The sequence below is a fragment of the Ruditapes philippinarum genome, unplaced genomic scaffold, assembly GCF_026571515.1.
Source record: "Ruditapes philippinarum isolate M1 unplaced genomic scaffold, ASM2657151v2 ctg401_1_1_1_1, whole genome shotgun sequence".
Lineage (NCBI taxonomy): Eukaryota > Metazoa > Mollusca > Bivalvia > Venerida > Veneridae > Ruditapes > Ruditapes philippinarum.
In genome coordinates, this window is record NW_026858681.1 from 146,000 (window position 1) to 160,462 (window position 14,463).

At 29.9% G+C, this 14,463-nt stretch overlaps 1 protein-coding gene across 2 annotated transcripts in view; it reads right to left on the reverse strand.

The window, feature by feature from the left end:
* The window catches only part of LOC132753936 (small conductance calcium-activated potassium channel protein 2-like), a 114,408-nt gene extending 99,945 nt beyond the window's left edge, over nucleotides 1–14,463 (reverse strand). Inside the window, exon 1 of one of the 2 annotated variants that reach the window (XM_060744498.1) lies at nucleotides 14,247–14,463. In XM_060744498.1, the coding sequence (XP_060600481.1) occupies nucleotides 14,247–14,351 (105 nt within the window). In that variant the 5' untranslated portion in view covers nucleotides 14,352–14,463. Of the gene's footprint in view, nucleotides 1–9,508; nucleotides 9,632–14,246 lie in introns of those variants that run through there. The other variant, XM_060744502.1, reaches the window with a different exon arrangement.

Sequence of the window (14,463 nt, forward strand, 5' to 3'; positions counted from 1 at the left end):
AAGGAAAATTTGCATTTATTTGTGAGGCATAATGTGTCTTTAGATATGATAAGAAATAAAGCAAAATAATAAATAATGATTCAATATAATGATGGAAACAATCATATTCTTCAGCTTTTGATGTCCGTAAAGTAATTTTTTTGTGATTGTCTTAAGCTCATTTAATGAAAAAGATTGCATGAGTTACAAGAACAATTTTCTTACGCAAGATAATAGTATAAATCATCTATTCTATAGGGAAATGGGCCTTCATTTATGTCTCATAAACTAAATGTTACGTAGCTGTTCGCGAAAGTTTCATTTGCAATACATATGTGGATGTTAATGCAATTATTTTTTAACATATTACAAAGAATGTCAATAACGTTTTTTATGATAAAATGGAAAATGATAAAATGGAAATTATATGTCGTTTTATGACAAGGGAAATGATGTTTCATGACAAATGAAAAGAATGTCATGAATGTAATTTTTAAACATGGGCATTGCTAACTACTCTTTTTACAAACATGCATGCGTTCTTGAAAATCCTCTCGATCTTAACGAAATGTAATCAGATGAATTGTTTTCTTTTTAATCCTCCTATCTGTTCAATGACTAAATCGCTTCCACATAATGTTTTTTAAAAGTTAAGATTGGAGATATGAAGAAAAAAAAACGGTTAAGCAATTTAGTTTAGGTTTACATTGTATGAAGAGTATAACATTATAATTCGACCTTTCTGTATAGGAATATTTTACATTATGTGTATCCTATTACATAATGTATAGGTAATTTCATCTATCATAAATCTTTTCTAAGTTATATTTTTATTCTTATTACCTTATTGTAAAATAAAGTTTACAATGCTTGTGAAAATATTTCTTGTGTTTTTTATTTTTATTTTTGTTTCGGGTGGGGGACGGGGTTTGTTTTATTTTTTGTACTTTCTTTAAGAAAATAAATATTGAATGTTTGCAAACGTTGCTTTTTCTTCAATATGCTCATGTTACCTTTCAGATCAGAATTGATGCCATAAAGAAATAAGTTATTTCTTAGTACTGTTTTAACATATAGCTATTTTTAAATCAAGCTGAAATAAAACGTTTTGTCGTGATACATGTACCATATTTGATATCTGCTTAATATAATTATTTTATAATATTGAAAATAATACTATATAATAATAGTATACAGAAAACAACATTACGTATGTGTACGATCAACACTATTGGTTGTCATTTTTATGTATTGATATTGATTTATAGATAAAAGACATACGTATCCCTTGAAGCAATTTTACATATTAAGCGTACAAAGAAATATCATCAAGGAATCTAGAATAAACAAGAAATAATTATTTATAATGATTATTTTATTGATGAAACATAAGTCGTGTACGTGGGTTTATTCAATTGTATTCCTTCAATTCCGTTATATATAGAGAGATATTTTATTTGTGACATCCGTTTCATGCAACTATAAATATGTGAAATATTAGTAGAATGATTTCAAACACTTTGTTAAAAGGCAATGCAATTAACCCCGTCCAAGGTCAATAAATGTGATGAAACGATCTTGAGTTCACAAAGAGTAGATTTGTTGATGATGTCTGAATAACTAGTGTCATTAAAAAAACTGAAACTGTTTTAAGAAATGGCCAAAAAAGGAAGACCTATAATAGGTATTGTAGCTTGTCAAACTTAGTGTATGCATTTCATAAGTCAAATTGGACACATTCAGCAAGAATTTCCTATAATTTATCTGCTTTCTTTAAAACATTAACGATGAGCATTATAATTTCTTATTTTTATTTCTAATATCTGTCACCAATCACAGTTCCTCCAAACGCCAAGGTGTGTACCGAGGTATATACGTATTTATTTTCCGGAAAATTTTAATGTTCTTTATATTTTTTACCGCTATAAATTATAGCATCTTTACAAATGGTTATTAAAGCTAGTCATGTTCAATGACCAAAATATCTAGATCAACCTGAAATGTAAGCTGCAAATTAGAGCATGTTGGGATAACCATTAATGCGAGGCCCAGAGGAAGTTCTATATATAAACATTGTCAATTTATGATTTATATATTCGTTTAGATTAATTTCAACTTACTAGTGTTATCATATTCAGATGCAAACTCTTTAGAAGAAGAGCCGCCTGACTGACAGAAATGTTGATAACATGTTGCAAACATGAATATTCCAGTGAACATTTTCATTTTCTCTACTTAAATCCTTTTCTAATAATCATTTTTATATTTTTACACATATTTTTTTCATCCAATATATCATTTTGGAATAAATATTATGAACAATGCGGAATATTTAATCAATGATTGCAAAGTTTGCAAATAAAGATGAAATAAACGTTCAAACCTTCAATAATTGTTATGGAAATATACTTTAAAATGTATTTGAAACTTTAGGTAAAACTGATGATACAAGATACCATGTCTATGACATTTCATATGATGAAAGACCTAATAATACCTATTTTTTTAAAACGCACGCAAGAAAACAAATGGTATACTCCCCAGGGACAAGATTGATCACTTTTGTTTCTAACGATATATTGCCTACCGTTTATATAAGTGAAATCAATTCACCAAGGTTTAGTTTGCAGTCAATATGCCAAAGTCTAGATCAATTATACCAAGAAAGAAAATATAGATGCTCCTTTGAGAAATATGGTGATATTTGTTTGGAAATGGCATGTCTAGGAATACATGTATAGCCCAAGTGAACAATTATTGTCGCATCGTATATATGATTAAATAAAAAAAAGATAATATGATAAAAATTAAATCGTACAATCAGCTATTGATAAGAAATAAATAAGATATATTTGTAATCTTATTTTTTGGAACGATTAAAAAAAAACAAAAAACATTTTATCATTATCGCAAATAAAACGTTGACAAGTCTAAACTCTTATAGAGTATACTCAGTTCCACTTCCAAATAAAACTGATAATTTAAAATAGTCATGAAACAAAACTTAATTTGATATTGCATAACACTTACTACCGCCTTGGTATACCCTACAGGATATTTCATAAACAGATAACAGATAAACAAATGTTAGGCCTATAATGAAATACAACAATACAGTAGTAATAAAAACAGTTAAGAAATTATTTAGACTGACAGACAAATAAGTACATACTTATGCCATGTTGGTGGACTATAAAAAATAAAATAACTACGAAACTCATGCCTCATTTTAGCGAATAGTAAAAAAGAATATCGTTACTAAATAAGCTTCATTTATCCATTTATCAAATAACGTCACAGGTTTACATGTAATATAACAAGTGTAATATGATAGCAATTGTCTTCTAAAGCGCAAAATGTTTATACTTATTATTTCAAGGCTAGTAATACAACCATTCCTTGAACTTGTTAGATAAATTTTGTATTCGTGTGAGACCATATCCATGTATATAACAAATTGTGATAATATTTTTTGTTAAGTTTACCAAATGAATGATCGTTAAATAAGTTTAAAAACAACTGTATGTATTTTACCATAAGTTATTCTAGTATAAAAGAGCAAGACTCATCCAGCAAATAGCACCAACGAACAATCTTTCATTGATACTTTCTTTGATTGTGCACTATCAATTTCACAAAAAGTATTAGAAATGCTATTTAAAGTGAATAGGGAAAACTATCACCCTGTCCACAGTAAACAATGTATTTATATATCAACAAATAATTTCTAGACCGAGATTATTCGAATTCATTTGATGTAAGTTGAACTGTGATAGCTTACTGTAGTTTTTTCAAAATTGTAAATCTCAAATAGCATTGAATGCTCTTTAACATTAAAGCATTTCGAGCTTTGATAAAATGACGGAATTCTTTAAATTCATTTTATTTATTGATCAAGACCCATTCCAGTAAAAGGCTGCTAACAATTCGTATCTAAAATGTAAAAGTATTTGATCAACAAAAATAATATCAGATGTGGTATGCTGAATAAAACAAGAATATGACTTTCTGAGATCAAAAGAATGCTATTTCTATATGTAAAGTAACTTAATATTGGCATTTGAGACAAAGGTCATCATATAAATATCCATTTCAATTTTTTTCTCTTAACGACTCAAGCAGCTTAGACGACATGTTAACATGTGTGAATTATTTTGTTACAATTAGAACTTGGACGCCATCGAGTTTCCAACGAAAGTCACATGGCAAATCAGAAAAAATTATTTGAAGCAGATTTAACGCTTTTTTTTTCATTTCAAATTCACAAAATGTTTCGATGTTTGGACGGAACATGTTTTAACCATTTCAGTTTCCAACAATATATAGAACCCAATCATGTTGTTTTACATTTATGGAAAAGTCAAGCCTATTTAGCTACGAAAACAACAATTCAAGATGTAAGTGTACAAATATGAAATTGATAAAGCTGATTCTATTCTTATATAAGCAATGCTTCACGGAAAAAAGATAGGGCAACGTTTTTGCACCTTTTGGCCGGGAAAATTTATGCTGTTCTTGACAAAATGAATATTAATGAAAGAAAACATCTTAGCCTGCGAGGTATTAAACAAAACAGCTTTAAACATATTCTCATACAAATTATATGAAGTATGCTGAATATAATTATGTATAAACGCGTCCAAGAAAACGCAGACACATAACTTTTGTATAATATTGAGAATTTCCAATAGCCATGTCAAACGCATTCGTTGTCATTTTTCACTCAATTCATGATAAACGTATCAAGACAAGACAAACGAAGACAAAAGAAATAGAAACAAAGAAGAAATACAATTTAACATGTTCAACATAAATATATTAGGTTAAGAAATAGAAAAAGCATCGAAACACGCATCTGCTGTGTACGATAGGATGTTGCCCCCGAGTATAAATTAGATTGCCAAGTATTTTGATGTTCTTTCTCTTTGTAAAATAGGCAAAAAAACCACTTTTCCTGCCGTCACGATATGAAACCCAATAACAAATAAAACCAATGTACGAGCACGAGTTTAATCTTTTAATCATTATGCCTTTCTCTGTTGTCACAATAAGTACCCCCCCCCCCCAACACACACACACACACGCACACGCACACACACACGCACACACACACGCACACACAACAAACATGTAGCCAATCATCGAGCATGCGTTTTTATCCCCGACAGACAGTGCAGTCTTGCACTCCAGTTAACGCACTGTGCATTTATTGGTATACGGTTTAACTCCGACACATTTTCAAAAGAAAGGTTTACAAACTAGGATTAAGCATGTAACGTCCAGTTATATTGAACTGCGCATTGCAAGAAGCACTTAATTTGGTCATTAAAATATACATATAAAAGTTAAACATTTTTATTGTTAATTGAGAAATACATTAAAAAGATGCCTTTCAATCTCCAAACAGTGAGAGATTATCGGCATAAATAAATAAAAATAAAGCTGAGACAGTATGCCTGTTCACTATAATGCTTCTTTTGAATCCTGTATGATTTATATTTAAGGGATTAATTTCATCATAAGCGTTTTCCCATTTCCAATTTTCCCTGAAATAATTTAGCTCATTCAATACGTTGAAAAGAATGGGAAATTATGTTTCGACCTTTCGCAAAATGACTTCTCAATAGTTCAAAAAAAAATTGTTCAAAAGAAAAAGCCTTGTGACTTTAAGCATATTCAACGCTTTATAACACTTAAGATTCTTAAATTAATCCAAAGCTATAGAGAAACATGTTAAATCCATTCCATTTTCCAGTCATGTTTTATTATATCGAACATTATGTTGCGTGCAATAAATTGTAAAACCTTTGATGTGTTTACTACAGACACTCGGACGCAGCAGTACAAGATTTTGTCACTATTTGATTTGTCAAATACAAGACAATACAAACACTTTTATCCATTGAGTCTTTTCATGAAAACAAATGGTAATTTCTAGTTGTAAAAATATAGATAATGATGTTTGAATACAATTTTGGACAATTTGAAAGTTATAATTCTTGTTTAACTTCTATAATGTGTTGTGCTCTTGTTAATGTTGTACATTATGCCCATCAAATTAAGTTTAATGATACTGTGACATTTGGTGCCCAACTGATGACATGATGGTTTAATGTTCTGAGTCTTATTATACATTATTCTCTGTACCTATTAGAAATCCAAGCAGGGAGATGTCACGGTAATAGAATTATTCAGGTATAAGTCGGACAGATGAGTGAACGGTCGGATACCTCAGTCGGTAGATCCGCTGCGGCATTTCTAGGCTAACTTACGGTCGGACTACCCTTTTTTGTCACCTATGGCATGTATAAGTAGGGAAATGTGCGAATTCTGATTGAAGTTACTTTATCACTTTATGTTTCCTTAGAAACTGATATGACAATTGCAGTAATGTTAACGTGAACTCTTTCCAGAAAATAAATTTTGAAATTGATAAATAATTTGCCCTTGAATCTTTTATGAACGGTATGTCAACGATACACAGGATGAGAAATTACTAAAAGTAAATATTTTTGAATTTAATAAAAAGCTAAAAATAGAATTTACTGAAAAAAACATATTTGTTACACAATGATCATTATGCTAAAGCAATATGAAAGATATTGCCTTAAGCCATATTGTGGGAGCGCGGACAAAACACTTATCCCTATATATAGATAAAACATACCATTTTATCTCAAGGGGAATTAGTTTTCTTTCATTTTACTTTTTTCTTGTCTCCTACATTAGATATTCTTATATATTTTAATAATTACAATAGCAGTTTCTCTGTACTCGTTAGCCAAGAGCTATGTTTCAAACACATTTTGAATGATATTGTAATTTAAAGCCATATTTCACCATACACTGCCATAAGAAAATATATTTTAAATGTTACCTTACCGTTAAAGATGAAAGAAAAAACAGACACTTTCTTATACAAAGCATTAAGATATTTAAAATTGACAAGAAGGCAGGTTTTACAGTTTCGGGTTTGGTGCCTTCTGGGTGCCCTGCTTGTGTGGCGGGTTGTGTCAGGGCTGCTTTTTGTGAACGTCGCCATGCCTTGTTGATCACTGTTCTCATGTTTTAAATTGTGTAACACAATATCAAATATATAAGTGTTCGGAATATTTTACATCTTTATACATATCTACAATCAGCGCCTCTAAAAAATTAAAAATAAGTTTACATTTAAAACCTGTAATAATACTTATGTGTGATGATAAAGTCATGAAAACAGCGACACAATCGCTGCATTTGGTTTCCTTCGTTCCCTTTGTTACTTAATTCTTGGCTAAACCATTCGAGACAGAGATCAGTCATATTTAACTGCGTTAACAATGTTTTCTATAAACACTTATCCAAAATGAAGAATAAGAAAAGGCATTGAATATATTGAACTGTCATTTTAAAGTTCAAAAATATTGACGTTCCATTTTAACAATCAATTAATAAACTCTTTGTATGAACTGTGATAAGATATTCTAAGTAATACACGTAAAACAGCGGCAATACTTTCTTGGAAAGTGATACTTTTGATAAAAGTGTATATACATTATTAAGATGATATTGAGTTTTATTGTCAACTTTTTTCTAATTTGTGTTATGCTCTATAAATTAAATGACACAAAGCTTTGTCTAAGGAAATAACGCATAAGATTTATAACCGATAAAATAATGTCGTTTCTATAAGCGCATGGTCAATCCTTGTACCAAAATGCCTCTAATATTTAAAACGCGGATACTGTAGGTAAATAGTATATGTTATGTTCACTTCTAACCGTTCAGCAATTATTTCATGCGTGCACCATTCGCTTTTAAGGAAATATAAAAACTTATATTTTTCAGACAAATAATAGAAATATATAAAAATATATTCAATATATACAACATTCAAACATACAAGCCTAATACACTTAACGGTTATTGAATGTCCAACACTAGGCTGGTTTTTTTTCAATAGTAAATCTAAATGAATTTCACTTTTTTTATAATTGAAACTATTGACTGAATTTGTAAATTATGAAAACAGTAAAGGGGAGACAGGCCCATTTGCTTTACTAGAGTAAACTCGTACGAATTGTGCCTAGAAGAAACATTATATTCTACATTGCTTTCATTTTAAAGATGATAAAATGATAAAAACACAATAATAGGGGGAAATGTCTATTGACGTACAATGGGACAATATGACAGAGGGACAAACAAAGGAAATTCTTAATGACTTCCCTACTCCTAGGTGATTGGGGCATAAAAACAACATGTTGAAATCTTGATTTTTCCCAACTGCAGATGCTAACATACAGCCCTGTAATGTTTCCTTACTCTAGGTCAAATACTTTTTGAAGACACAAGTTGAAAATTGCAAATCTTTCACTTAATCAAGGGCAATAAATCTAAGAATACTGAATAAATCTACAAGCAAATCCCAAAGTGAATATAATCCCACATGCTGACCAATATTCATGTAATGTTTCATGACTCCATGTCAAGTACTGTTTGGACTATACGTGACACACGTTGAAAATTTCAAATTGTAACCAAGTCAAGGGCAATAACTCTACCAATAATGAATAAATCAACACGAGAAACCCCGGATGCACATATTCACATGCCGATCAACACTTCTGTAAAGTTTCACAGAGGTACAGCAACCTTATATTAAGTCAAATCTTAGAAAACTGAATTAATTCTCACGCAAAACCCCAGGTAGACAGCTTTACATGCTGATCCACATTCCTGTAAAAAATGTTGATTCTAGCTCAAGCACTTTTAATTATACACGTAAAACAACATTTTGGTACGGTTTTTAGTACATTAAGGACAATAACTCCACAAATCTGGATAAATATACAAGCAAACCACAGGTGAACAACTACACATGCTGACCAACATTGTAAAGATTTATGACTCTGGGTCAAATACTTTACGCACGACACAAGTTGGAAATTGCAAAGTTTTACTAAGTCAATGGCAGTAACTCTGCACAGTCATACTGAATAAATTCATAAGCAAATCCAGGTGCACAACTACACATGCTGACCATTATTTAAGTCAAATACTTTTTGGGCTACGCGCACCACAAGTTGAAAATTGCAAATTGTAACCAAGTCAACTCGAGAAACCCCAGATGCACATATTCACATGCCGATCAACACTTCTGTAAAGTTTCACAGAGGTACAGGTGACACAACATGAGAAACCTCGGACGCATGGACGAACGGATGGACAAGGGCAATTCTAAATGCCCCCCCCCCCCGACACACACACACACACCTAGAGTATGGGCACAAAAACTTGTTTAATATTATAATGTCTTCTGCGTTTAAAACAATGTTTTTATTTTTTTAAAAATGCATAACTATTGAGATTTGTCTATTCTGTTAGATATACATTGTATTTATTATATAATTATGTATTTCGAATAATACGTCCATAGAGATGTGTCTATAAATATTTTGGACAAAATCATGATATAAAAATGCATGAAGCAGTTAAGCAAGAAACAAATTACAAATACAAATAATATTCAGTTACAGAAACTCACCAAAACTTCTTCTTTAATCCTACGTTTTCTAGATGATTCATCTTCATGAAACATTTTTTAATTAAAAAAAACAACTCGGCAATATAAATAAACAAATGATATAGATTTCAACTTCTTCTGACAACAGTTTGTAACAAGACATTCGTAGTGTTACGTGTTTATAGTGCATTTCTATAAAGTGTTGTTCACTTAATGATCTTTTTGTACAGATATATCGATCAAGTATAGAAAAGTTGTTTTCTCTTCGTATATAATGACACCTTTGTTGTTTTCAAATAGGGTTTTTGCCAGATGGTGTTAGAAATTAAACTATCACATGCTTGGCAAAGAAACTTAACTTGCCTTTACAATAGTACAATTATCGGAATCAAAACGAAGCGGAGAAACACATTCCAACAAACAACATATGACATTTAAGTTAACGTGAGTCAATTCCCTGTAATGGTTTTTTTAAAAACAATCACAACATTAATTCGAAAGGTTATATGTAATCAAAATCATAGTATTTCTATCAAGCAAATGTCTTGAATATTTGATAATGTATTACGTTCGAGTGTTCTTGGAGAAAGCAATCTTTATGTTTGATGCATAAGGTCTAATTTAAAGTAAAGTGGTAAATAAGCTTTTGAAGTAACTTGATTGACCTTATTTCTCTATACAAAACATTGAGTAAAGTTAATCGTATATTTTTTACATGTAAAATATAGAAAAAAACGGAATCTGTAAGGAACAGATAATTGAAAATGTTGCAGAATCGGTTTGTGGAAGCCTTGGACAGTACCTGAAAATTCAAGCTATCAATCATGCCCCAAGCAGTGTCGTTATAGTTGGTATCAAACATCACTTTATAATTTACATTCCAATTCAAATAAAATTCGTCCTCTAGCACGTTACAAGAAAAGCAAGTTATTTCATTTAACGGTGTACTATTGGGTTTAGTCCATTTAGCAGTCTCAATGTGAAGTCTATGATATGACACTCCTAACGTAGTAACTCTTAGTAACATAAAAAAATTCAAGTGAATAAAATTGTGGTAGGGTCGGATATTACCTTATAAAACAGAGCTCTATAAGATTTATCTTATCTATACGACCATCTATACGACCAAGCCTGTTCGAATTGATTTGTTCACGTTTGTTTTACTATACATAAAACAGATATCAGAGTTACCTACGCTTTGCATTAACCAAGCATCATAAAAACCTTAATTACACAAAAAAAATTGTAAGTGAATTACACAAAAGGTTATTTACACCAGCTAGTTTGTTAGGAAAATATTCAAAATCATTTTCCGGTAATGTAAACACTTTCTTAACATATTTATTTTCATTTATATGCAATATCTTTATCCAAAATTTTTAAGTATTATAATAACGTATTAATTTTAATGATATTCTACCTAGTTCACCATATACAATGTCGTTTTGAGTAGTTTATTGAACCCAAGAATTCGTTTACAAAACTTCATAAATACTCGTTCCCCACTATTACCATGATTAAAAACGAAATTACGATTTATTACATCAATGCTACAATCTTTATAATTAAAAAATAAGTTATCTGGCAATTTACCACCTCTTTTAAATATCAAAATTTTCGTTTAGACTGTATTTACCATAACTTTCCACCTATCACAATAATCAGACAGGCAATTTAGATCTTGTTGCTATTTACCACTAATATTAGCAAAAAATAACAATTTCATCAGCATGCATGTATAAAATCAAAAACATTTAAACATATTACCAGCTCATTATGAATGAAACAATTTTTTAAAAGCATATACCAAAGAAAGGGAGAGAAACACTCTCTTTGGTGTACGCCTAGTGAAAAGATAGCTGTTACTTAACCTACAATATTTAATTCTTAATTTGACAGCGTTATACATTGATGTCATTATGTTAAAAATATTACCACGAAAAAAAAACTTTATAAGTTAAAACCTAAAGTTATCCCTTACAACGTAATCAAAAGTTTTGGTGAAATCAATAAATGCACAAAAAAGTTGCCTCCCCTGATTAATTATATGTGTAATTAAGCCATGCGATACAAAAATGTTGTCAATGGTTCCCATATCTGTCCCATAAACCAGCCTGTGCCTCTACATAGATAGTGTAAAGCAAGACCCATTTCCTTTTTTAAAAAATACTGTTAATTCATCTACATACAGGGATGAAATGATAGAAATATTAGAATCCAATGCTTTGTTTTGTAAATATGTTGTTTCGGTATTTTAGCTGGTCAATAAGTATTTGTAATTGTCACAGAATAGTAAGGTATTTACAATGATTTAATGTTACAGGCACAATTTTTACGACAAATAATAACTTAAATGTATAACTTTTCAATTGATGTCACTGGAAGTACATTAAAAAAATAGTAAAGGTCATTTGAATTGTAAATTTTATCAATACAGTTTGGGATTAATAGACCGTTTAACTATTTATACTACATGAGGTTAGTATCTATATAAAAATATGAGAAAATATTGACGTGACAAATTATCTCCCGACAGCGAAGTATTTTATCTATTGTATCTCCTTTATCCCCACAACAAAGAGGTACATTCGGTAATCTATTTAAATAACTAAAACAGAAATTATAACTCTTATAACACCCAATGCTTAATTTGACATGTATTGTGAATTGCTAAAATACAAATAAAAAGAAAACTACAATATTTGAAATGATCACTTTAAGGTAATTATGGCAAATCTATATACGCGGTTCTTGTCAAAGTTGAAAAATCAACTTCAGTATAATTATTTACCAATTGATTTGTCCAACTTCCTAATTAAATCTATCAATTGTCATGATTTTAACTTTATATGAATGTAATTGTATCGAATTACAAGCATTAGAAAGTCTACTCATACTATACTGTAATGAACCTTAAATACAAAGCTAATAATTAAGAAACAGTACACAGCACTAGGGTCACATATCATTATAGTGACTGATAAAATAGCACGCACCTTAGCCGATTTTTTTGAGCTCATTGGGAAGAACTGTATGTTATTTATATCATACCGCGCTTTCTAAGAACTTAATGGTAAAAGTTTGAAATCATATATAATCTCTTGTAAAATGTATTACAATTGTTGCAGTCAGCTAATATTCCGCATGTTTTTGTAAAATAGTTTTTACGGTTACACACTCTTTAGAAAACAACATAATGCCCGCTCAGTCGGCTCCTATACTCTTTTATTCGTCATCGTGAATATTATACTATTTAAAGGCCCACTGACACTTAATAAATAAAGAAGGAATATATTCATGTAAGAAATAATATTCTAGCTTATACCTAATATAAAATGTAATTGACTAAAAGTATTTTTTATAATGAGAAACAAGCATTTATGTTTCAACTTTTTGTTATATGTTCATTATTGTGATGAAACAATAACAAAGTTTATTATATAATCTATAAATAGCTTTGAAATGCCTTTCACATCATATTCAACAGCTAAAAAGTCCATATTTGTATATTATAGATTTTCTTTTTTATGCCTTTGCTATTTCTACAGCAAAAAATATATATTATACAAATATGGACTTTTTAGCTGTTGAATATGATGTGATATGTACTGAAAAAATTAATATTGACCGAGGCGATAGCCGAGGTCAATATTAATTTTTCAGTACATATCACATCATATTCAACAACTAAAAAGTACATATCTGTTTTATTATATAATCTATAAATAGCTTTTATATGGCTTATAACATCTGCCATTGCATACGACGGAAATCATTGTTTTTCAGCTTGTCTACTGTTTCCATAATTTGGCCCTTTCCATTGGCATGCTACTCCCTATTTTTCTTAAAAATGAAAAACGGTCACTAAAATAGACTAATTTGACTCTTATGTACACCCAACTCAACGTTTCATTAGAATAATAACAACAAACTTGGCGTGACGTCACGTCAAAGTCTCGCGTCTTTTAGGGATTTCCAGAAAATCTATTTTTAGAAGAAAAACCGGTGAATATACTCTGAAAATCTATTTTTAGTGGAAAAAAACAGTGAATATACTCTGATATTGACCTGTTATTTTTTACAAAAAGTTGCTTGTTAGCCAATCAGTGAAAGGCATTTCAAAGCTATTTATAGATTATATAATAACATGAATTATTTACACGGTATCATGTCATAACTTATAATGCATAGTCATTCGTTACTGAAAAGTTTAGTTTTATGCAAATTATTGAAATATAATAGAAATATTGCAGAAATGGATGGATCCTTGTTTAAACTGTACACACGTTTCAATAATAAACACACAAATAGACTCTAATTTAATCCAGTATGAGTACTTATTGTAGCTAAATTCAGCAAAATACATGCTTTATACATCATAAAGTTTATTCAATATTTGTGTTATTTGATATACACGACATAAATGATAGAAATGATATAAAAAATTCTACCTAGTGAAAAAACGACGCGTATATCTGTTTCAAAAACGATAGATTATAATGTATAGCGTGCTTTAAGTTTTCAAAAGTTTACCCATTATTCAGTTATTGGTAAAGATATTTTCAAAATAAGATTTACCTATTATTGGATAAAAAATATAAGGTTATAAAAATATCTTTACATTTAACTTTTTTGCTTCATTATAAACTAGGCTTTCGAAAGATTAAATGCAAAATAAATATTCCAAAAGAGTTAATTGCGCAATTAAATGATCGCTGCAATGACTGTTAATATTAGTTGATGCATTAATTTAACTAACCTGGTTAGGTCCTGCAGGTTTTATAGACGATGAAGGCCTGGGTACATTACCATGGAAATGTGATGTTTCTGGATAGTGTTGCAATTCAATTGCACTAGCAGCCATTACTGACACATTAAGTTTGATTCTTTGAATGATGTATCATTGACTATTTCATATAAAAAATAAAACTCCTGTTTAAAGAAATTCCAGTTTCACATATTCCTTTGAAAATATA